This window comes from Vidua chalybeata, chromosome 4, assembly GCF_026979565.1.
Source record: "Vidua chalybeata isolate OUT-0048 chromosome 4, bVidCha1 merged haplotype, whole genome shotgun sequence".
In the NCBI taxonomy this organism is placed as follows: Eukaryota; Metazoa; Chordata; class Aves; order Passeriformes; family Viduidae; genus Vidua; species Vidua chalybeata.
Genome location: NC_071533.1, coordinates 29193061 through 29219363, shown reverse-complemented (window position 1 = coordinate 29219363; position 26303 = coordinate 29193061). Strand labels below are relative to the sequence as shown.

General features: G+C 39.8%; 1 protein-coding gene across 1 annotated transcript in view; it reads left to right on the top strand.

The window, feature by feature from the left end:
- The first annotated feature begins 4478 nt into the window (after positions 1–4478).
- GATB (glutamyl-tRNA amidotransferase subunit B) overlaps positions 4479–26303 on the top strand; it is a 42367-nt gene continuing 20542 nt past the window's right edge. Inside the window, exons 1-5 of the mRNA XM_053941626.1 lie at positions 4479–4855; positions 6773–6923; positions 20622–20735; positions 23818–24016; positions 24994–25116. Of these exons, the coding sequence (XP_053797601.1) occupies positions 4479–4855; positions 6773–6923; positions 20622–20735; positions 23818–24016; positions 24994–25116 (964 nt within the window). The remainder of the gene's footprint in view (positions 4856–6772; positions 6924–20621; positions 20736–23817; positions 24017–24993; positions 25117–26303) is intronic.

The following is a 26303-nucleotide window of genomic DNA, read 5'->3' as shown; positions in this document are numbered from 1 at the left end:
TTAGATTGGTTTTGATTAAAAAAATAATTTTAGACTAAACTAATTGCATTATTATAACCAGCATACTCCCAGCATTACATTGCTTGACAACTCCTTCAGACTGTTCCTTCACTTTATTCATGACAGGGAAGTCAATAATAATTGAAGGTTTTGCTGATTCCTAATACCATCTCCTAGTTAGGGAAAGCACTTTGATGCATATTCCCAATTTGACTGTTCAGCTAAAATTTTTCTTCTTTAACAAATTTAGCATAGATCTTTGTGTCTATTTTTTCCTAGGTTGGGCTGTCAGCTGGAATCTTATAACCGAGAACATGAAAGTTCTTGTTTGAGTATCAGTTATGTGAAACTATACACTGCTGAAATGTTAGATCCATGACTTTCATATATAAAGTCATAGACAGCCTGCAAAACAAGAGTTATGGCTCTTAATTTAGGAAGCAACAGGCCTCAGACATAACAGCTCTTTGAAATTTTCAGTTGAAAATTATAAGCAGAAGAACATTACACAAAAATGCAATGCAAATGAAATACAGGAATAAATTAGTCTCACTTCTACATGCTTTTCTTTCTATTCTTCCTTGTTCTAAATGGACCAAAGTAAAAAACCAAAAGATAGAAAGACATTTTGAAGGTTTTCTTGCAGATACCAATACAATTAGAGAGAACATACTAGTAAAATTTAGATCAGCTGAAATATCATCAGTCACTTCCTTCTACATAATCATCACAGACAGTCCTCACAGTAAGTTTATTTGACTTTAATACAGATGATTTAGCCTAGCCTCTGCTGTTTCCAAATGCCATTTCAATTGCTGGAAAAATATATTACAAAAACAAACCACTATAACATATTCCTTATAGACTGAGCTATATCTAAGTGTAAACCTGACATAGTTCCAGAATTACAGCTCAAACATTTAGAAAACATTGTACATTACAGCAGGTCCAAATCTACTGGAGTGCTCACCCTGTAGGTAAATCATACTGATTTTCAACTAAAAGAAGCAAATCTCTAGGCAACCAGCAATCACACTAAAGGTAGCAGAGGCTCATAATGTAGATTTTCCAACAACTTAATCAAGATGCAATACCAAGACAGCAGTGATATGCTAGGAAATCCTCTTATGCCTATAATAGTGGAACTTCACACTGGAAAAATAAGGATTTACTTTATTAAACAATAAGATTAGGGTAGTACTTACCCTCAGACAAGGTTAGTGGCGCTGGACTTCATCAAACACTGCTTCTGCTAAATGGGTTTACACAGACCTCAGCAGAAACAAGTCCAATAACTTCACCTCCAGATCAGGGTCCCAAGACAAAGGGCTGTACTGTGCCCCTAAGTGAGAGCTTTCAGGATTGCCAGCACCTGATTCAAATCACAGGTGTAGCCAATGCTTAGTGCAGCACTCCCAGGCAAGGCACACCAGGTGAAACCAGTACAGAAAGGTGGTAATACACAGGTATTACCATGACTGAACCAAGGTTCTCTTCAGTAACTGAGGAATATTCAAGGAATATCTCTTCAGCAACAGCCTCTGAGGAATATTGAATTCACCTTCTACACCAGGCCCTATGTGTAACTTCCAGGTTTTTGTTACTGTTTGTAGAAATTGCTTGTGCATGCATATTTCTTGTGGTGTTTTATTTCCTATCTGAGTCTGGCCCTTATTTTTCAACTTATGAGTTATAACAATTTTGGTAAATAAAATAAAATGGCACTAGTCCCAATTAGGAAATTGATGGCACTTTGATACAAGAACCCTCAAATCCTGAGGCTGTTCATATGACCCAATCTATCACTGCATGCATGCATACACACATGGTCAGCAGATCATACAAGGCAGCTCTATTATTATTTCCTGTGGTCAATATCCTTTCCCAATCCTCAAGATCAAGTAGACATTTTTGTATTTGCCATGTCCCATTACTGGTAGATAGATAAGTTGAATCCATATTCCAGACTGAAAGAGTTCCTTGTCACTATTAGTTCAAAGTTGTAGGAAAAAAAGAAAATTTCTCTCTTTATACCTGCAGAGAAGAAAAAAAAAAAAAAAAAAGGCTTTCAAGGTATAGAGGTGATCCTAGGGGCCTAAAAATTTGAAAATATCCCTTACCATAGTTTGCTTCCAGACTTAGCAATCTGCTTTGTTACTCTTCCCTGCAATGTCTGAATTTTTAATAGACTATGGATCTACTGTTCCAAAAGTCACAACCTCTTGCTTCAAAATCTAGCAGAGATTCCTGTCTGTTCCTTATTCCACATGCTGAAATAAGACACTGCAGGCAGCCTGTGAAGTATCTAACAAACAGCCCAGTCTGAATATCCCATTCCCTGCTATACCAAAAAGGAGACCTCACAGTCCCCAAAAGAAGTATGTGTGCTAAGTATGACTTGCACAAAAACAGATTTTAGAGCTCAGACCCTATAAACTAAAATTCAGAGGGATCTTCCTTCAAATAAATGGGATAGACTGCTTGTTTATGGCTTAAATGATATGCTGTTGTGTTTTTGTTCTTTGTAAAATTCCAATTTTCTCTCATATGTTGGTTAAATTCCTACAGTAACAAGAGACTCAGAGCAAAATGTCCCCTGGGTCTACCCTCTCTAAGATATGAGTCTACATAGGACTGAACTATCCTAGCACAAATCTTTATGCAGTGCTATTTTCCTATTCCAAGCCACAGCATGATCTATAAACACACTGCAGTAAGGAACAAATATGTAGCCTTTCCCACCTCAAAGTAAGCTGCTGGGAAAGGCAATTATTCCCTGTGATTGACCAGCTTCCTGCATATGGCTGCGTGGGTTTTCATTTATTACCTCCTTGGTTACTGGCAAAAGGCTGCAAAGGTTCTTCTAATGGTTTTTGGTTTTTTTTTGTTTTTTTTTTTTTTTTTTTTTTTCTGAGAAGGGAATTAAAATAACACTGAGATAATTTAAATCACAAACAATGGCACTTTCCAGTCTTCCTCTCTCTGTAAGACAACACCTAATACAGCCAAAAGTTCCAGAGGAATTGTTTGGGATGGATTTCAACCCTTTTGTGCTGTCTACTCCCTTCTACATAATATGTGCAAAGGGCAGAAGTCCATGCAATCAAAGCAGAGTAAGGCTTTAAGTAACATGACTTTAATATTCATTAGGTTTTAACTTCTTAGTGACTATTTATGAAATCCTCTATTACATCAGGAGAACAGACTTAAAAGACAGTCAAATAATCTGAAATTTACAATTTTTACCCCAGTAGAAACACTTCAGAGCTATATTTAGAACCTCTCCTGACAGCTGGGTAGAAGTGACCTGCCAATCCCTACATAGTATCAGAAAATAACTACATCCAGAGTTCATGGAGGACAATTGTAAAGAGAACAAATTTGTTGCAGAAATAAAAGCCATGTACTAAAGCTTCAGTCTGAAAAGTGTTTTTCATCACAAGATATCGCATAGGCCCCTGCTAAGTCCAAATGAAAATGGTGTTTACCTCAAATCAGAATTATCAAAAGTTCTTAAATATTTCATTGGCTCAAAGACTACTAGACAGGGACTTATATTAATTTACCTCATATGTGAAGAAGATTCCTCCAGGAGAGAAGGAAAAAGGCCAATCCAATGTTCTTCCCATCTCCACAACATGTACAAGATGACCTGGGGTCAGTTCTTCTCTATTGGAAAGGAATTTTTTTTTGGCCACTCTTTGTTGTACAAGGGGAGGATATTTCCCAAGAAAAGGAATGTGACAAAGTAATTTTAAAAAGATATATTGTACAAGTTACTATACATCAGTGTCTGTTGAAAGGATCTCTCAACTGGCTCTTCTTATACAGCATTTCCAGGTAATTTATTAAAAATATAAATGTATTAGAAAATCAGTGTTATGAAACATTGTTTATAAGGCATTTTCTTTAATTAATTAATTACGTGAATTATCTTCTACATGATTCAGAACCATTCAGCATCTCCTACTGCATCTTGGGAAAACGAGGTCGTGAAGGTTCCAAGATACTTTCAAGAGCCTGTGTGCACCGCTGTCCTCTGCTGGAAGCCACCAGCCTCCCTGACGGGTGTGTGCCTGACCAGCCTCTGCTGGCGATCGCCGGCAGTGCACAGATGACATGAACAACAAGAGCTCATCTTCATTCCCCTTTAAGCTTCCCATGGCTTGGGACGGAATGTCATTAATTCTGTGATCTGTGCAATGTAGCTACGTTAAAGAAGTTTGTATATGCCCTGTACAAGGGTCTTTATTACCACAGAACACCCCCAGACCCTGCCCTTTATGCCGTACGGCGGAGAAGCCAAGCTCCCAGGCCGCAACCACGTGGCACTGCAGCATTCGATGCCCACGGCTTGCGAACGGCCGCCGATAAAACGGCACCTGGTCTGGTAAAAGCGTGAGCCAGAAGAAAACCAGATACAACGCACGTCGAGGACCTGAGCCAGCTAAGGCGTTTTAAAGAGCAGCCAAGCAGCGATGCCCATCGCTCGCTCCAGCATTCCCGGGATAAGCACAGGACCTGCGGACCCAGATCCCGCCGGCGGGGCGGGGCGGGGCGGGGCCGGCGCCACGGCCGGCGGCCTGACGGGAGTTGTAGTCCGCCGGCACAGCCCGCACTCCGCGCCGCCATCCCGGACTGCATTTCCCAGGGGGCGCTGCGGGCGCCTGGCAGCCGCTAGCGGGCCAATGGCGGCCGCGGTGGCCCTAGCGGTCCGGGGGTGCGGCGGGGTCTGGCGCCGGGCGCGGCAGCGCGGCGCGGGGCAGCCGGGGCCCGGGCCCGGCCCTTTCCCCCGCGGGCAGAGGGCTGTCGCCTGTAACGCGAGAGGCGGGGCGGTGCCGGCGGGGAAGAGCGGGTACGGTGCCGGGACGGCGCGGGGAGAGGGGCCGGTGGAGCTGGTTCTGCCCTGGTTGTACCCTGGTTCTGCCCGGAGCCCGGGTCTGGGCTTGGGCACGGGACGGCGGTGACAGCGGCGGGGCCCGGTGTGAATTCCGGCGTCTGAGCGGTGTGAGGCATTGGTGCAGGCAGCGCGCCTGTACCTGGCAGCCCCCCACGCGCAGTGGGCCATTGCCGCGGGGCCGTGACCCCGAGACGCGCCGGGCTGCGATGAGAGCCCGCAGCTCGGGGAGCCTGAGCGCTCACGTGTGCCCAGGAGCAGCAGCGAGGGCTGCTCCAGCTTTCATGAGCGCCTTTTCGAGAGTTATTGTAGCCCAAAAGAGGCTTCTCTTCTAGTGGAGTATTGTGAGATTTGGGCGCCGTGCCTGAAGCAGAGCATTTATTTCTGCTGCCGCTGAAAGTCACGGCCTGAGCAAGTTCTCGTGTTCTCTGGTGTCCCACGAGTGTCTGCACAGCTGATCACTTCAAGAAAGTTGTGCAGACAGCGGCAGGAGTGTGCTGCTAATTCTTTAGAGACACAGATAAACATAATCCTTGAACAAATACGGCAAGAAGCTCCAGGTGCCTCATCAGTGTTGTTAGTAGGATTGAAGGACTGACTCGTGCACATATCTTTTTCTCTGAGTGTAAGCCAACACACCGATTAAGCAAAACCTGGTGTAATTTTTAATGCCTTGATATGACAGAAAGGGATTTCTGAAGAATACAGGAAACAGTGGAATAAATTTGCCTCTGAAATGTAAAAGAAAGCCCACGTTATTTCTCAAACCTTGAAGCATTTGTATGTTCAGTTGAAAATACTGAAGAATAATACTATTTAAATGAAAGAAAATGTATTAGCTCATTTAAACACCTGAACATTAATCTTTCATGATAATATTATTCTTCCCAAAGCATCAATATAAGTGGCAACTGCATCACTGGTTTGGTGTTTGTAGGGATGTCCTCAGCTGTTGGAGGGCAGATGGAGAACTAAAATCTTGGCAATGCAGAATGTTCACCTTTGGAAGGAACACTGTACTTGGTATATTTGTTTGATGTTTTTCCATAGCTTACTTATCTCCTGCTATCTGGGTACTCATACTGCTGAAGTGTTCTGCCACAGAAATGTGATTTCATCAGTGGAATATTATTTGTGCCACTTCATTTTTACAAGGCCAGATAATTACTTACAGAAACTGTCAAGCAATTCGTACTGTAAAGGTGACCTTTTTCTCTTGTCCATATAAAGGTTATGGATGTGAGAATTGCAATTACTTTTTAGATGATATGAGAAGCTTTATTCTGCGGAGTACATTCAGAGAACAGTAGCTCTCTAGTTGAAATGATGATTTCTCTATTACCAGATTACTAATGTTTATGCTAATATTCTACTAACGCTGCTCTGGAGAGCCACCTTTCCCAGCATGCAAGTGTCTATCTGACAGAGAATACATAATTTATTATGCCACCTGTCTGTTGGAGATTTATCAAACTACCTGAGAAGTAATTCATATTTATGATGATTTGGGGATTTTTACGAGGCACCAAATTAGGGTTCATCCAGCATGCAAGTGTGCCTCATTAATTTCTCTGAGATTTGTCGCGTAAGGAAAAGTTAAAAGTTTTAAACCATTACATTTTTTTATTACATTCTTTTTTGCATATAATGAACACTGCCATGTAGTCCACCTAGCCTCTGTTCTCCAGTATCACAGCACAGCTTTTCCTGTTACAGTGTAGATATGTTTGCAACATTGTTTACAATTATTTTACAATTACAATTTAAATTTTTTTAATAAATTAAGTGTTCCTAATTCTTCTGTTTCTAGGTTTCCATGGGTTTTAACATCGTCTATATTTAAAGTGTTTCTGGCTTCTCCTCTTTCCTTTTCAGCCTTGCTCCGTGGGTACCAGTGGTGGGTCTGGAGATTCATGCACAGATCAGTTCCAACTCAAAACTCTTCTCTGGTTCCCAAGTCCAGTTTGCAGCACCTCCCAACTCTTTGGTATCTTTCTTTGATGCCTCTTTACCAGGAACTTTACCAGTAAGTTAAGCTGCAATTTCATTTATGTCAGGATTAATGTCAGACAACTTTGTGTATGCTTCTAATATTTTATTTTTCCCAGGATTTAACTAAAGTCATATATATGACTACTTTTCCTTACTTTTCTAAATTCTGTTTTTTTCATAACATGAGATGACTAGAACTGTTTCTTTTCAATTTCCTCATTCCCTAGTTACTGCCTCAGATACTTTATATCCCCTGCAAAGGAGAAAAATCAGGAGTGTCTCTTCAACATAGTGAATGGGTTGTGGTATTTCTTTGAGGCCAGAGTGGGTGTGTTTGCTTAGTATGCCATACAGGAAATTCCTTAAATATGAGAGATGCCTAAAGCCCAGTGAGAGAAGAACATCTTAAGATTTCTGAGTGGCCATTTGATGTTATTTTGCCATATGTTTGTTTATGTAGCTGTCATTTGCCATTTGGAATGTCTTACTGAGGAGTTACTTTGCTTCCTGAGTAGAAAGTCTCCAATTTAGGAAAGTGTCAACCATTCCTATTTCCAGAGCAAACCCATTATTAAAAAAAAAAAATAATCTGTGTGAGACATTAGGGATTAGTAGGTCAGAATAACTAGCTAGCACTTAGCAATGAGGTTTATTAGTGAAAACTTAATAAGTGTTTGAATTCACAGCTTAATTATAACTGTGATGGCTATTGACAGTACTGCTGTGGAATTCTCTTGAGTATCTAACAAGTTTAATTTAAAAATAAAAGTTAAAAAATTATAGCATAAGCTCTTACAAGACAGTGAAAATAAATATTTAATAGACTTAGCATTGCCACATGCAACAACTCTGCAGAGACTAAGATGGGGTCCAATTATTTAAAGCAGAAACTTTTCACTGACTATATTCATTAAACTGCAGATTTGAATTTCAGTTACAGAAATGTATTTTTAAATCTAGTTGAAGCTTTTCATCACCATAAAACAGCCTCAGATAATCTAAAATTGAGAACTAATTTGTGGCTGGATTTCTAGGGTGTTGATATATGTCATGAACCTTAAAAGGAGAAATTATGTTGTTATTATTGATTTTTTTTTTATGTCTGTATTTGCAAAGGTATTGAAAATTAAGGAAGTGAAGTTTAGATGCTGATAAAATTGGGACTTCGCTCTGGTTGCAGTGGCAATTCAGAGCTGAGTTTCATATCTATGGAATGGATATCTATGGAAAGTCTGAAAACTTCCTGGAGATAATGGGAATCTTATGCAATAATTTGGTTTTAGAAGAGTCTAGCTAGACTTAAAGATAGAAAATTAGTTCCTTTCATTTTGGGACAGGGCTAGGTTAGTCAGAAAGTCCAAAAGAGTTCAAGATTCTGGTTTGGACTTTCTATTTAACCTTCTGTTAATGCACAGAAATTCTTAGATTGTCTAGTGCTTATCTTCAGTCAAGTAGAAGAGCTGTTCTTGAGTGAACAAAAAATGAATATTTATGAGGAAGTTAATTTTTCTCCACATTACTGTTTATGAAGGGTGCAATGTATGTGTGTGTCTTTTTTCTTTATTAATGAAGCTTTAAAATGAGGCTTGGTATGACCTTTGTAAGAAGACCCCAGTACATGTGGGCTTTGGTAGAGAAAATAACTGCACCTGAGAAGAAAAAATCCAGAATGGTTAGGTTAATTTTAAAGTGGTGATGCTAAGTTAAGTTCTACTATGTGCTTTTATCTATACAAAGAGCAGAAAGATTTTTCTTACTGTAGTACTGGTGAAAATAGAGTTGAAAGTGGGTGTTACAAAATACATGTTCCTGCATGTTAGAATGTGACGCAAAATCCAGTCAGTAGTTGTAGCTCTATTTTCCTGTTGTACCTACTGCTGCTGAGAGACCAGCATTTGTTCTGGAATCAGATGGGCTTGTTTTCTCTGTGTAAATTTGTACATGGCAATAGTATCTGAAGCAGAATTGAATTTTGGTAAATTTTGAAAGATGGAAGGTCATTTTTGAAAATTCAGAGTATTTGTAGAATAAAACCAAACCAACAAAAGCCATTTTTAAAAAATGTTAGGTTATTGACTAATAAGACTACTTAGAAGACAGATATTTGGCCTTTCATTTGGACTCCATTTTGCTGAAAAATGAAAAAAATAGCAGCAAAGTTTTTATGCAGTAGTTGTGCTGAGTCTAGAATAGAATGACTGCTGTTTTAACCTGAGAACTATAGGAACAGTTTTCAGTGTCACAGAGATTTAAATATACTGTGTGACAACGAGATGGCTGTGATAGAGAGCTGTCCTAGTATTTGCTCCTTCAGAGTGGGACCAGAAATGATGGTGCTGAAGGGAGCTTTTCAGGTTGCTGTGCCTTTCTGGGTCACAGTAAATGTTGGTATGAGCTTTTGCTGTGCTCTGCACAGGAGAGGTGAAACCAGAAGAATGTGTTTAGCCCTCCTCCTGCTTTCCTTTTTATATTTGCTTCCTTTAAGGTTAATACAGCTTATTTTATCCTTCTGCTGCAAGTAGGCCTTGGGAGGGCCATCACAGTGGAAGTGGCATGGCCATTTCACTGTGTTCTTCTCATAAAGTGCCTCTGAGAGACAACTACAGGCAAGAGGAGCAATGCAGGTGCCCTCCTCTTTGGCATGAGACAGAAAAAAATTATTACAGAATCACAGAATCATGGGATGGTTTGAATGCCAGGGTCCTCACAGCTCATCTGGTTCCAGCCCCCCTGCCATGGGCAGGGACTCCTTCCACTAGACCAGGCTGCTCAGAGCTCCATCCATCCTGGCCTTGAATACTTCCAAGGATGAGGCAGCCACAGCTTCTCTGGGCAGCCTGTGCCCATGCCTCAACACTCTCACAGTAAGGAATTTTTTTGTAACATCTAATCTAAACCTAGCCTTTGTCAATTTAAAACCGTGTCCTGTCATTACAAGCCCTTGTAAAATGTCTGTCTGGCTCTCTGTAGGCCCTCTTTAGGTACTTGAAAGTGCTGTAAGGTCTCTCCAGAGTTTTCTCTTCTCAGTGCTGAACAACCCCAACTCTCTCAGCCTGTCTTCGTAAGAGGAGTGTTCCAGCCCTCTGGTCATCTTCATGGCCCTCCTCAGACCCTCTCCAGTAGGTCCATGTCCCTCTTTTGTTGGAGGTCCCAGAGCAGGATGCAGCACTCCAGGTGGGAACTCATAAGAGTGGAGTAGAGGGCAGAATCCTCTCCCTTGCCTTGCTGCCCACACTGCTTTAGCTGTAGCCCAGAACATGGTTTGTTTTCTGGACTACAAGTGTGCTTTGCTGCTTCATGCTGAGCATTTCCTCGACCAGCACCCCCAAGTCCTTCTCCTTGGGGCTGCTGTCAATCCCTTCTCTGCCCAGCTTATACTGGGCCTCGGGATTGCCCTGATCCAGGTGCAGGACTTTGCACTTGACCTTGTTGAACTTCATGAGGTTTGCACAGGCCCACTTCTCAAGCCTGCCCAGATCTCTCTGGATGGCATCCCTGCCCTGCAGCATGTTGACCACACCACACAGCTTGTTGTCATCAGCAAACTTGCTGAGAATGCACTTGATCCCACTGTCCCTGTCACTGACAAAGACGTTAAACAGCTCTGGTCCCAGCCGAGGCCACCTAACGCCACTTGTCACTGGTCTCCACTCGGACATTAAACTGTTGACCGCAGTTCTTTTAGTTCCATCATACAGCCAATTCCTTGTCCACTGGCAATTTGGGCCTACATCTGACTACATACATTTCATTTCATGTAATGAAATTTGCAAAAGCCTGGGGTTTTTACCTTGTGAATGGACTTGGCAATGATCTTGGCTTGGTATCTTCAGAAGACCTATTCTATACATGGTAGCAGATAGTGCATTACAGCTGCAGACTGGACTAAAATTCTTCTGAGGATCCATAAAGGTGGTTGCTTTCCCAATCTAATTTAGCCTCTGAAAATTCTGAGACGCTTTGGAAAGGTTTCTAAAACTAAAACTGGGCTCACAGAAAAAGAATCCATGATTATCTATTTTTGTGATGGAGGTGGCTGACTAAAAGTTAATTATAGCTCAGCCACAGAAATAAGATAGTAGATCTAGCAGCTAAAGGCTGAAACCTTTTTGTCAGTGCTTAGTCTTTGTCGCACATTTTACATTTGTCTCCAGCATGACTGAAGTGAAGCCATGATCCTATTGTAGGCAATCCTTTGTAGGTAAGTATATAAAGAAATAATCTAGGATTTTAATATCCAAAGTTTAAATTAATAAGATTTAAATGAATATTAGCCCTACAGTCTTAAGTATTTTGAATTTTTTTTATATCTTCTCATGCATTTGAATTTAATTCTCCTCTTAGTGTGAAAAGCATCTGTTTTATCTCTTTTTTTTTTTTTTTTACAACAGACTTTTCAGGAACACTTGGGGCAAGCAGATCCCTCCTTTTCATGGAAGAGAGCAGTGCTAGAGCAGCTCACAGCCCATGTTCCATCTGGCATTGCACCTCTGGCACCTCCAGCTCCAAGCTCGGGCTTGTCCAAAGCTGGCAGTTGCCAGTGCAGCACTGCAGAATCGCTGGGAGCACCTGGATCAGGCTGTTGCCTTGCAGTGCTGGGCTGCTGAGGGGGCTGCCCAGGCATGTGACAGGGCTAATACCCAGTTTGGGATTATAGAGGGTGTTTCCATCTGTTCTTGGCAGTGGCAGGTACCCAGTGTTTTTCCAGATGTTTTGGGTGATGGATTACCAGACTTAAATAACATCTACAATTCATCAGCATATACAAGATTTATCTGATGCATTTGCTTTCAAAGGCCCTGAGAGATTTGTGGGAGATTTTGGTGGATCTGTCTGTCAGCTATTCATAATGGAACAGAATCAACATTTGAGACCAGAGTTTATACTTTACAGCTTTAAACTAGATTTTTTTTTTTATATATCCTGTGCCTGTTAAATATGATGATTGCAACAGCTGCTTTACCAACTTGTGATTTCAGTTTTGTTTTGACATTCCTGCTGGCATACATGTGAATTTACTCCCTTCTTCTACTATTTTGTTTTGAAAAAAAAGCCTGCTTCTTAGCTTGACTTTTGATAACTACAGTTTTAATTGCATGCACTTTTCATGGGGAATTGAACAATCTTCTGATCTTTGTATGGATGTTTTTTTTATCTTCCATTACATACATCTTCTTCTTTTCTTTGAAACTATATGATGCTAGGTTTTTGTATCCATGAGCTCTCTTCTAAAAATAAATTAGTGGCAATGCCTGATGAAAAAAGTGAGTTCCTGCTTGTTTTAAGCCATTTACCTATGTCTAGGTTCATTTAAACCTCTCATTACTTATTTCACTAAAACTGTAGTAATTGTACTTAGGAGAAAAAAGGGGACATTTTTAAAAATAGAATTTGATGGTACCTTTCTGTTGCAGTCCTTTCTTTCCTGATAATATTTGTGTTTGCAACATGCATTGTATGGTCAGTGCTTGGGAGTCTTTTCTTGTTCACACGGTCCCAGCTTGCTGGGCTTGCAGTCTAGAAAGCTTCTATAAGAAAAATCCCAAATAATTTAGAAAAAGACTAGAGGAGTGAATTAGGCTTTTAAACCATTGCTCTCTGAGGATGCCTTTGTGGTTCATAGACCCTTAAATGTCCAAGTTCATGGTGAATTAAAGCCTGCTTACCGAATTTCAAACTATTAATCACTTCAAAGCTGTTGTACTGGTCAGAAGAAGCCTTTGACAGATGATTAGATGCTGGCTTCAGGTGACTCAGGGCTGGGTTATGGTGCAGGTTGTTTCTCATTCTGTTTCTTTGTGTTCCGTAGGATCATTCACAGCCCCAGGGTTACCTCTGGTACCGAGCCCCTTCACTGATGTGTGAGAAATGTTATATTTCCTCCATTACTGCAGTTGCTTAGCTCAACTTTATATCATACTTAGGCCATTTTTTTCCAGAGACTCTCTGTTCTTGTGTATTGAAGTATTTTGTGACATTTGTTGCTCCTCTCTCAAGCTTTGAAGATGTCTCTTGTAACATTTTCTCTCACTTTTTGCTATGTCTCATATATTTGTGAGTATTTCTGACCCTCATTCTGGGTGTTTCAATCTTTTTATCAAGGCTAACAATTCAGGTTGGGCTGTCTCCTTAGCACCTCAGTAAGTGTTGAACTCTCTGTTCTTGTTGGCTTTACTGTTCATCCTTAACAGGTCCCCGTGGCTGATGCAAACTTGCCTGCTAGAATAGCATTGATACAACATCTTGTTATCACCTATTTCAGTAGATCTTTCAATGCATCAATGATGTTGCCTGTGTATTTTCTCTTACCTCCTTTTGTGTTGTTTATTTTAGTTGCTTTACCTTTTGTTTTACACAGGTATTTTTCTACATCTTAGTGGGGGAGCAGAAGTTGGCAGTATCTTGTTTCCTTTCTTTCACACGGTCCTATTTCTGTGTTTATTTTGCCATCTTGGACATTTCTGGACAGCACAACCACTGCATGACATATCAGTGTCCCCTCTTTCTGAATTCACTGGGAAATTGCTGCTGAAATGGCACATTAGCTTTTTGCAGTAGCTTTTCTCAGTGGGTGGGAATTTCTTTAAGTTGGACCTGAGAGGGGATTTATTGTTGCAAATTTCTATTACCTCTGTTATCAGTCACTACAGGTGTTCTGGCATCCTTAAGTTTTTGATTTGATTTTGTTTTCTCACAGTATGTAGAGTCTGTTTCCAGGTGACTCCATTTGAGGAAATTCAAGGTGGTATGTTGTATATATGTGGATGTTAGCAGTGCTCTCTTAAGCAAAAGTTTCATGGTTCTACCAATTTCTTAGCATTTTAACTTTGCAAATGGACCTTTTGCTACTTCATTCTTCTTAGCAATTGTCTCATTGAAGAGTTTTTCATTAAAAGGTGTTTAGGGAAGCATTGTCTGACAGTAATGGCAGGTAATTGTAGACTGGGTCTTCGTTATCTTATGGTTAGCTGTCTGGTGAGTGATGTTGCACAACTGTCAGGTTTTTGTATTTTGTTTGAAACTTATCTTGGCGCAATTAGGCTGTTATCAGTTCCTGGGGTAAAATTGATTTCTTTGTGTTCTCTCTGATTATCAGTCACCTTGCCACCTTAAATATGTCTGTATTTGATTTTGAGAGGATTATGTAAACTTCTGCAAGTGATTTTTATTAGGTGCATATGCAGATTTTGCCAGAAGGACTTTTGTTTTCTATACAGAAATGCTTGTTTTGCAATTTTGCTGCCAAGTTCAGCCGAATTTTCCTCAAAAAAAATTTAGGCTTGTAGCAGGTTGTTATGAGTATATTAGCAAGTATATGAAGAAATTATCAATTTAGTCTCCCCACTGATCTCGGCTTTTTTTTGGGCTGCTGCTCTTCAGATACTTGTGACACTTTATACTCATTTTGGGATGTTTGATGAAATGAGGAGAACATGGGGGAGTCACGGAAGAGAGAGTTTTGGGGTCTCTGCTTAGGTAAAACAAACTAGGGATATTATTTAAAGGAAGTTAGTCTCTGTTTGTTCTGCTATTGCAGAACAAGTTTGTTAAAAGCAAATAATTTCCATTTGCTCTCTTAAAATTTCTCTCAAATAATTTCTTAACAGCTCTTTGCAAGACTTGTTGCATTATGTCGCCTGTTGTTTTCCCGAATTAGTATAATCTTTTATCTATGTGTAAAAGACCACTTCTGGTTTACTCCTAATTTGTATATTGTGCTCTCTTAAGAGATTTGGGTCAGCCTGCAGGGAAAGATGGCTGAGAACAAATAAGCATATTTTGGAAGATAGCTGTTAGAGAAAAAAGGAATGAGGGAGACAGAGCAAAGGGCTGAGAGTTTAGTGTGGGCTCTCAGACACACAAAAATTGCAAGAAGAAGCAGAGGGCAGATAGCCAGTCTTTGAAATAATAGAAAATGACAGTGAATGGGGATGAAAGGTCAGAATTTGTTACAACTCAGAAAACCACAGAGCTGGCTCTCACCAAGTCTACGAGCAAAGGACCATCTGCAAGGAGAAACAGGGTAGGAGTTGGTTCACAGACTATTTTGTTGTAAATGCTCTGAGTGTCTTCATTTAAGAAATTAAACAATCTATGTTATGTTGAACAAGGCAGATGATATTCACATTCAAAAGCCTTTTTTTTTCTGGAACTCAGTGTAGGAAGAAAGGTCTGAGATGGTTCTCCTTAAAGATCTTGTTGCGTTTGCATTTGATCATAGCCTGTAACTTAAGTTTTAGCTATTGCACTGAGCTATGTCTCCTACCTCCAGCAGCAGTGAAGTGTTATAACTGGATCTTCCTGCATTAAACTTGCCCTGGATCAGACTGCATTAGCAGTGATTTAAATTCCAGCTGGCATTAGAGAGGGAGCATTCTTATGACAGGTCAAAAAATGCCATGTGGCAGATGCAGAAGACTAATGTCAACAAGGAGAGCATGGATGTTAGATAGGTCCTGGACTTCTTTATGGGAACACCACATAAGCACAGCATTTAGTTATGAATTTCATGAACCACTGTAACACCATTACATTGTCCTGTCTTCTCTGTGGGTTCTCCTGCTTGGAACTGGTCCAGCAGGGTAGAATTTTATTTGTTTTTAGATGCTGCTGATGGGATCAAAGATATGATCTGGATTGGCTGCTTCCCAGAAAACAAATTTATTCTATTGAGACCATTGAGCACTTTGCCCACACAGTGGTGTGAATGGATTTTTCCTTCTGTGTTTCTTCTAACAACTCCTGTTGGGCTGAGAAACCTTAAATTCTGTCATTATTGAAATACCTTTGTATCTGGTGTAATGTTCCATTTTTCTTGCTCTCAGGGGTCTCCCTACTGCTGCTGCATTTTTCTGGTCATCACTGACACTTCCTCCATTCTTGGCTTTGTGATAAAAGGTTTCAGCGTAGCTCTCCAGCTTTGAGAAGGTTTGCCCTCTTACTCTGTTGAGTACACCTGAAGTAGTGTGTTTGGGAGCTGGGTACTTCCTGATGGCAGAACTGCCTAGTTTTTAGATATGACTGGAATCATTGTGTGCTGCACCGCCACAAGCCAACTTTGCCACTAGACAAGGTTAGCAATAATATGTTTTGTATAGCAATGTATGGATTTGGTACCAGACTGTAGAAAGGTAAAGTTGCAAAGTGTATTAATTATGTTTAATGCCCTTCATAGCTTTTGCGGTTGCAGCTTCTGAGTTACCATTTTGTTATCTTAAGCTGGAATCTCTTTTGATAATGCTAAGATCTCAATTTAAAATATCTGGTGCTTCTCTCCCTTCTGTTTTGCCCCTTTCCTTAGAGATAAGAACATAATGCTCATAGTGAGGCAATAAACATGCTGTGAAGTAGATGCTGGAATGAGTGCAGAGGACACCAAACTGAAGTTTTAAGAATTTTCCCTGAAATTTGAGACCTCAGGTTTTGAAATGTGAGTTCTTTGAACACCTAACAAATTACAAGACTTAAGTTGCCTTGTTTTTTAAATTTTTACTGCATGCTTTGGGGGGTGGAGTCTGATTGTAACCCATTGAAATAAATTTAGGAAAGGATCAACTCTTGATTTATTGTATCTACATTCTGTACATGCATAGCTCCAGTTGGTCCCTTCTCTGTGTGGGACCATGCCAAGGCATGGTGGGAAGATGCCAAGGCAGAATGTTACAGAGCAGTAAGTACTCATCTACAGTGTCAGACTGAACAGCCACAATTACACTGGGACTAAGTACATATAAGGGTATTCCATTTTGAAGTTTAACTTATGATTGCACTTCAAAGAACCATATATTGCAGCAATTTGGTACTTTTAGCACAGCTAGAATAGTAAGACTGGGTATCCATTAGTAGAAGCAAATAAAAATCAGAGTGAGATGAAATAGGAGTACTTGAAAATGTGATTAGATATATCTGTTGAGGTTTCTAAAGATTGGAGTCTGCTCTACAGAGAGCTGGCTGAGTACATTGTACTACTTCGTTCTTTCAGATATTTTGAATGAAAAGGAGCGAAAACTAAATATTTCTTTCATAAACAGTCCTGTAGTTAATGTGATTAAGGCTGATTTTCTCATGATTGTAAGTAGGACTGAAGGTCTTAGGATAGCCAGTGAATATTAAATCTACTTTATTAAAATATGTGACCTAGAATCAAAAACTTCACAGATTTCTGGGAAATTATTTTGATTTTACCATTTTTAGTACAAGGAATATTTTCTTCTGTAAGATAGGCATCCTGGGTGCAAATGTTATTGCAGAGATTATTGGTTTTTTGTAAGAGGTAGCAAAAATAAACATTTTCAATGAGAGTTATTTAGATAGTTCTTCTTTTTTTCCCCAGTCATCCTGTATAATACTCATTAGCAAGACAAGAAGTTGCATGCCTACCCTCTTTAAAATCGAAATATGGTAATTTACTAAATATAGAAACATATCTTTATTAAAAGGGTGCCAACTTTCTTTAATATATTAATATAAGGACTAAACCAGTTGTTAAAGAAAAAGCTGTTAGAAAATTGCTTTTGGTGGGAATTTGTGCTGTCGAAGGTATTGTGTATAGTTTTGAATAGCTGTTGAATATTGTATTTAAAACTAAGGTCTTGACTAAACTGAACTTGCAAGTAAAGATAAATTCTTAAAAGGAGTCTTTCCACTTGTGGTCTAGATGTAAAGAATAGACAAGTAGCAGAAAAAGAGAGATCTTGGTTGGACTGTTCTTTCATTCCTTTAGTGCTCAGTTACCATGGTGCTGTAGCAGGAGACCATAGCTACAAGGGAAATGGTGCTGGTGTTGTGATGCCATTGTTAAGGTTTTTCACGAGTTTCCAATACAAACAATTTACATTTCCTTTTGTAATAGCTCTGCAGGATTTTCTTCAAGTACTAGGAGGGATGCTTCCCATTTAGAAGAGTATATTGAAGGCTTTATAGACAATTGTGTTTTGTCCATAGCTTCTGCAGGAACTACACAGCTTGCTTTCAAGGCCAGCAGTTTGCTAACATAGCAGACAGGCAGCTTGTCAGTTCAAGCAGTAATTTAAATCTTTGGTACTAGTCAAAGCTGTCAACTTAATAACAGCTTACTGCATAAACAAGCTGGAGGGCTTACTCTAGGTCATTAGTATGGGAAGTTTCACATACTGAATTGATGTTTTTCACCGCAGATTATTTGAAAAGCAAGGCTTGTTTGAAGGAAAGGTAGTAGTGCTTTGTGCTTACAGCCTTGGTCATGGCAGTGGGTAGTAAAAGTCACTTCAGACATGAAGCAGTATTAGGTAAGTCTTGATTTTTGAAGAAGAAGAGGGTCATCTGGTTGGGTTTGGGTTGTGTTTTCTTAAAAGCACACAGGGCAGAGGAAGCAGATTGCCAAGGTAGCCATCTCAGTATGCCATAGCAGGAAAGATCTGCTTTGCAAGGCCTTCTCTCACCACTGAGATGGGTGAAGGAATAGCACGGGAAGTTGAATGAGTAATGGAGCATATACAATGATTTGGCTACTGTGATCCAGTACACTGGGGACACATACACATCAGAGTCATCTAAATTCTTGGTAATACTACATAAAAAATAATCAGTACTTCATGTTTTTATGCCACTTTTTCCCCAGAACCACCAAAATGTTTCATCAGCAGTAGAGCAAAAGATCTCTCTGGTTTAAGTAGTATATATATGGGGGTTATTTTTTTCACCTCAAAGCAGTGTTATCCCTTAGGGCAGTGAGTAAGATACACACTACCCTGTTTGAAGTAAAAATTGAAGAGCAATGAAGTGCTATGAAGCTTTCACTGATTGTGACTCGGGAGTTGGGTTTTGCCTTGTTCACTGATTGCAGTCAGTCACAACCCCCGCACCTCAGGAATTGTAGCAAGATACTGGCTCACTGCTTGAAGCTATGGTGTTGTGAGTCTACCAGTCCTTATGGAGGCTTGAAGGGTTTCTGGTGGCCAGTTTTATTAAAGGACTAACTGGCAAGATGTTCACTAATTTGTAAAGCTGAACAGGATTGTGCCATAAGGCTTTAGTAAGAGGAAATTTGCCTGTGTATTTAGAAATATGAAGATATTTTAAGCATTGAACAGTTTGACTACCACTGTTACAGAATTCCTTAAACAGTAAAAAAAAAGTGTCTGTACTGTCTGGAAGCATTTAATTATTGAAAACAGGAGCATCTACTATATAATGAACTGCACTTATGCAACTGAAGTAAATTCATATTTTGTAGTTATCAATTTTCTTTAGATTAGAGTCAGGACTAATTGCATGCAGTTTGCTGTGGATTGATATTTCAAAGGGAGATTGTTCTTCCTTTTTTTTTCTTGTCTAGAATTTGCTTTATGTATCTCTTAAATTTTTTAATAAGTAAAATATGCCTGAACAGATGATGTGTTCTAGTTAGCCATATATAGCTACACTAAAGATCTGAAAGTTCCCTTGTTAAATGTCTTAAATATTTAATTTCTTTTCTGTATAAGCAATTTTAAAGTTTTTGTTACATGAGGAGTTGCCCATATCCTCTCTTACTATTTTGATTTTTAAAAACTAAATTAATAAAATAAAGAGATTCATTTTCTGCCTGAAGATGTGGGATGATGGGAAATGTACAGCTGTTTAATATGTTTTCAGAAATCAGGCTGGAGAATATAAAAAGTAAATACTGTCAGAAACATGGAAGAAAACATTATTTAAGCCTTTTATGTTCTGGTCAATGCAGATGAAGTCATATGCATTCTTTTACATAATGTGCTCCTTTAATGGTCCTGCTGAAATAGACTTCTTGGCAGCTGTACAGTGCAGAACAAGATGGATAAAGTTCTGTTCCTGTTTCAAAATGCTGTAAGTGTGAGCATGTCAGAATTATACTAAGACAGTCTCCTTTTCAGTTTCATGCATTTGATGTTAGTTAAACAAACTGTTAAATGAATGAGAGCACATCTGAAAAAAAACATCATTTGTCAGTAGTTTTTGGAGTGAAATTTTCTTTCTCCTCTGGATCCTGACCCTGCTGAGGAAATGGAAGAGTGTAGTGCTGAGAAAGATGAGTCCATGGTGAAAAACAGCATTTAACTCCTTTATTTCTTTGTGAAGACCTTGAAGGATCTTTAGATGACATGGCATTCTGCAGAAACCTTTATCACATGGGTTTCTTAGGTGCTGGAAACATGTATACTTGTGGCCATGGGATCAATTGCTATCTTTTGGGTTCTGTTTTAGCAAAGATAAGTAAGTGTGCATCATTTCATCCTGGTTAAGCAAAGCATTAAAAATCTATGGTATGTGTAGATACTCATAAATTCACTGTGGTTCTGTGGTTACAGGTGTTCTGAAGTGTTCTACTGTAACAGCACTGCAGTCCCTAATGCAAATCCCCTGTGTTTCAAATTCCCAGTATGAGCTGACAGCTGGTTACAAGTCAGTTATCATGTGCTGTGTATTTGTCTCCTGTACCCTCAAAGACTCAAAAGCCCTGAATGTTTGCAAAAGTAGCAAGCCAGAACAGTGCACACCTCCATATGTGGTATGACAAAGTGACTGAATAGCTTGTGTTTTCATCGTAAAGCCCTGCAGATTTATAGCTGCCGCAACTTTAATGATGAATAAGAGCTACCCACACAAAGAAAGAGATCTAATGGTGACTGAAGGCAAGTGAAATTGAATATATGCTCCTTATACGGCAGTGTGTGGGAGACACATTTGTAACATACTGAGTATCTGAGCAAAACCATGTGTCATGTTTCCTTAGGTTCTCAACAGGAGATGTGTAGAAGCAGCAGTGATGACAGGCCTGGCTCTCAACTGCAGCATAAACAAGAAGTCCTTGTTTGACAGAAAACACTACTTCTATGCAGATCTGCCTGTAAGTATGCAGTATGGCTGGTCCCTCCTGGGCTGTGGGAAGGACAAGTCTGCAGTACGGATGGCAGTAGGGGAGGAGTGCAGAGATGCTTCTTCTGTTTTCAGTCAGTGCTCTGCTCACCCCAGCAGGATGCTGCACTGTGCCCTGATGGAATAGGCAGCTGTACCCTTGTGCTCGCTGATTGAATATGATTGCTCTGATTGCTGACTCCTTGCTTAGCTGCACAATTCCAGTAGCCTAATGTAATTGGATTGGGAGCTGGAGCTGCTTTGTCACTTAAGTTGTCCATTCCTGGTGTTTTGTACTAATTGTCTGTTAGGGTAAAAGCAATCTGATAAAAGTCCTTCATTTAAAGTGAATGTATAACTAACACAGGCTCCAGTGGAATAAACACAGTAGGGTCTTTTTTGTGTGTGCTTAGGGACCTAAAAATATTTAATTTCCCTTCAAAACTTTCCCAGTCGTGGTTCCAATAAATGAAAAAACCAAAACAACTGAGGAATCGAGTCTTTGCAGTGTGGTTTGTTGGTAGATTTCATATGTGTAGAAGGTATCACTGGAAGTCAGATGTATTTTGCTGCATTTGATATGGATGTAGAAATACTGAAATAGTTTAAGAACCTGATTTCTGTCCTTGCAACAGGATGCAGCAGTGTTTGAGCCTTTTTTTCTCTCTAATGACATTAAACCTTTCTAATTTTTAACTTATATTTGTGTAAACTTATTTGTACTGAATGTTCAGTTTAACACTAATCTTTCGAAGGGAGGAAGCTATTTTTAGTTTCTTTGGTTTTCGGGTGAAGATCTGATGACATGAAAATAAAAATATGTGGATTTATTCTCTTTGGGAAAGATTAGGCATGTTAGCTTATCCTCTCTTTAGGTGAGGAGTCTCAGACATCCAGAGAAGCAGAGTGGGAGACCCCCAATGAATCTGTAGAGGTGCTGCATTATTAACCAAATTACTTTCTTTCCCACTCTTGTTCAGGTATTGAAAATATTTTGAAGTTACCCAAAACATTTTCAAATACAATTGCTTCCCACCTTAGTAAGAGAATTATATTATAGCTGTCCAGTAGAGACCTGGATCTCAGAAAGAATTTGTGTTTTATTTTTTTTCTAGGTTGTGAACTTGTGGCTCTTCTGTGAAGTTGCTGTAATTTTGATTTGGTTTCTGGGGATAACTTTGCAAATATTTGTAAGCCATTAAGAGGCCCTTTTATTGGGAGCTGTGCAGTGACCTACTGGGAATGTGAAAAGCAAACTTAGCAGTTTGCATTGCCAGTACTTTTTTAAAACATGTAGAGCTATCTTAAAGCTGACTTAAAGACCTGAAGGGGAAAAAGGTGAAATAGCAGGAAATAAATACGACCTTTGAAATTCCTTTATACATCATGAAGAAACATCAAAAACATCACAGACAAATTGTTTGCAATTTACCTTTAGTGCTTACTCTGTTAAACTGAAATCACTCTCATATTCTTGTGATATCTGCTGCTATCAGTCTACTGATAGCAGCAGATATCACAAGTACTGGCAATCAGTCTACTGATAGCAGCTATATGGGTGAATGTTGTCCTGGGAAAGAATCCATGTGTCCAAGAGAACAATTGAGGTGGAAGAAACTGTGGGACTGTGCAGACATTAATTACAGGATCCTCTGGTTCCATAAGCATGGAGATTTGGTTAGGGAGATACTGACATGTTTTATTAGTTGAAAACATGTAATTCTGGCTTTTAACTGACTGACTTCTGCAGTTTAAGCACTGACAAAAAACTGCCCGACCTACATTTCACAGTCAACAGTCTAGTCAGGAACCCTGTAATAAGATGCAGAGTTTAGGCTAATGAGCTGAATAGAACAGATAAATCCAGCTCTTAGGGTCATTTGACAATGGGATTATTGTTACTCCTGAAAACAGGGCTTTGGATGGGAAATGGGATTCATATTATTTATTGTCACTCAATATTTCAGGCTGTAAAAAAATTATTTTAATGAGAACTTTTAGGAGATGAGAAGAACCTGTGATTAGCAGAGGCTGCAGAGTCAGTTATTTTCTTACAGTGATTATGTCTAGTAGGTCATGCACTTCACTGCATATATAAATTGGGGTGTTGACAGGGCCAGACCACTGTTCTACATTCCAGTGCCCTGGAATTCACCATCTCAACATTTTATAGTAAGTTTGTCACCCCTGCAAAATAGGCAAATACTCCTCCGAAATAATTTGTGTCTGGCAGACTTTTTTTTCATTTTCACCACTAGTGCCATAGGCAGGTGAGGAAGGAGGAAGCAAAGGGAACCCCACCTCAGCTGTCTTTGATTCACTTCTCTATTTTTGCATCATTGCAGTTATTCCAATACCTTGTCACTGGCAGCCACTGTTTTGGCCAGCAGTTTCCCCTTTGAGTGGAGTCCCAGGCGTGAGGTGGCGTTTATCAGCCGTGTGCCTTACGTGGGGTTGCAGTGTCTTATATTTTAAATTGCTATATTAATGAAATAGAGCTTTCACATTTTCTTGATTTCCACACCTCTACCCCTTCCCTCTCCTCCCCTCTAGTGCATACAGTTTGGAACAGACAGAGGAGGATATGCAGCCTGTTGGGAGGTTGAGTGATAGCCCCAGCTTGGGGATGGAAGTACAGTAACTGGCTTCAAACAACATGTAACAGGATCGTGGGACCACAGGCATGGAAAAACCTCCTCCAGTCCATTTCCTGCCCCAGGGCAGTATCAGAGAAGTTTGTCATCCTTGGCAAGAGATTGTGCAGTTGATTATTGATTCTTTCAGCATTAGTATGATGTCGTATATTTATCTGTATTGAGGAGTCCTCATATTTTTCCCAGACTTCCAGCTTCTTACCATTATGTTGAATTCTAGACTCATCTTCTAGCTTGCTTCCTTTCCATTTAAGCAAAGTTACTTTTGAATTTACATGTGCATTTATTCTCTCCTCTTATATAGGTCACTCTGAAAGATGTTGCATTTTCAGTTTTGTTCTTAGTCAATTCTATTTGTACTTGGTCTGCTTTCTGAAAAGTGAATGTTTCGATTGCATACAAAGCTAATTTTGTTGACAGGCTGGCTATCAAATCACTCAGCAAAGAGTTCCTATTGCAGTGAATGGATGTCTGTCATACAGTCTCTGCATAGACAGCAAGATGAGCCAGATGGTGACCAAAACTGTGAGAATTAAACAAATTCAGTTGGAACAAGACAGTGGAAAAAGTCTCCATGATGATACAAGGAGCCAAACCCTTGTGGACTTGAATAGGGCTGGTAGGCTTGGATTATTTTCCTATTTTTCTCCTCCTTTTGGGTTAAGATGAGTCCTTAAAGGTAAATTGATGACAGGAAACAGGCAAAAAAATAAAACCAGCTTTATGGCTCTCTCCTTGAAAAAATAATTCATGAAAATTACTGTTACACTGGAAACAGATGAATACTTGATTTTTTAATGGCCAGTAAACCTTTGCCATTTGCTGTTGGTTGATGATAATTGGCAGTAGCAAGCTAGAAATCTCTTGGCTCCAGTTTGCTCAAAACTGTCAGTCACACAGAGCCACTCAGCTATTTAAGCTCTGCACTGTATGTGTTGTTAAAAAAAGTAAAATATTACAGATCTAGTTAATCAAGTTTGTGTATAGAAAGAGCAGCTGTTGGAATCTGTTGGTGCATGAGTCAGACATTTCTTTTAATTATTAGCTTTGAAGAAATGTAGATTTTCTCTTTTTACTTGGAAATTGTAAACGGAGTGATCCAAAGGAGTGCACAACACGGGCAGCAACCTGGCTGGCCTAGCCTAACCGGGACGAAGTACTCTGGTGTCCATTGAAGCTGACGGCTGTGGCTGCTCAGATTCCTTGAAAGCTAGGTCCTGAAGCTAAGAACTAGACTACATCTGTTTACAGTTCTGCCTGCCTGTTCCAAAATTAGTTTAAGATAAATTTGCATCTGGAACCCAATTGGCTTTAAATGAGAGTTCTTCTAGAGGAATGGGTCCTTCTGATCTTCATGTCAACAAAGGGTGGGGGGTGTCTGCAGTTGTCAGTTACTTTAAAAAAATAGCAGGAGAAGGTTTTATAGCAATCTGCAGCTAGGCCCATTGTGACAGTTACTAAATAATACATGGGGGTTTATGTGTTTTTTATATTTCTTTTTAAAGAAGTCCAATTTCTTTCATGCATTAGCCAGTTGCACTCTCACATGCCAAGATCAAAAGCTATTGTTGAAAATCTCCTGTCTCTTCCTGGTAGGAGTTGGTCTCATGGAGGTTGTCATGGAGCCTGATATGTGCTGTGGGGAAGAAGCAGCTGCAGCAGTCAGAGAGCTTCAGCTCATTCTGCAAACACTTGGGAGCAGCCAGGCAGTCATGGCAGGTACTGAGGGGAGAAAGGCATGTTCCCTTGTCACCAGTAATTCTCTGCATTTGCAGGAGTTTTGCAGCTTCTGGTTATTTCGCTCTGTGGTTGCTTATAATGCAACTCCTTATAATGCAGACTCCTCAGAGTCTGTCCTAATGTCTCCCATGCTTATAGGCCTGCCTTTGTCTGCAGAGCTTTGCCTTGCTAGATGTTATGTTTCCTCACACAATAATTTTACAGGATAAAGCTAGGCAGGAGGAAACGTCCCCAGGGTTCTTGTGGTGCTTCTCCCTGTCTCTCTCTATCTTGCTTGCCACAGCACTGCAGCACAGAAGATCTGTAGCAACAATTAATTGTAGGGTATGGAAGGAGCAAAGGGACAAAGTAGTGGGAGCATGGATCATCTTCTAAGTGTCAGGTCTCAGCTAGTCATAAAATTGATGTAGGCAGTGAACTTGTACTGGTGTCATGGATGAGATGGAGTAATGAACAGTATGTACAGAAATGGGTGCTGGGGTTAATTTTAGCCAAGATTACCTATCTTTTTGAGACCACTTCTTTTTGCAGGAAACATTGCTTCTGGCACCAGCTCTTTCTGTAATTCTAAGGCCCCAATTTTCACAATAGGTGATGTGCAGAAGCATAGCCTGCATTCAGGCTCCTAACTGATGATTCCGTCTCATTAATTGTAAGATTCAGATCATGCCATTTTTCCTCAGTCTTAATGTCACTGAAATTTATAACCTGAAATTGCACATGGTTACAGGTCTCATCTTACAGATGTCTTAGGCAGACATCTGCTTAAGAATTTAAAAGTGGTTTTGTGCATTCATCCCCTCCACACATATCCACAATTAGGAGCTGCTTATTAGTGTTCACAGTGTAGGCTATATTTTTGCCTGTGACAGTTGGCCTCACTGTCTGGCAACAAATTCGGTCCATTATGCAAGTGGATATCTCCTGGAGAACTGAATCAGAGAGTGGTCTATGCATCACACAATAAATGGGATCCAATAAATGTTGGCTACTGATGAAACTTTAATTTAATGTAGCAGGAAATAATAATAGCTAGACATTATCTATTTCTCTGAATCTTTTCTCACACAAGTGCCCCACATGTCAAATAAGGCACAGTTGTCAGTATTAAGCAGCCAGTTTGGATGCTTCTTCAAGGGCCTTTGTGGGAATACATATATACAATC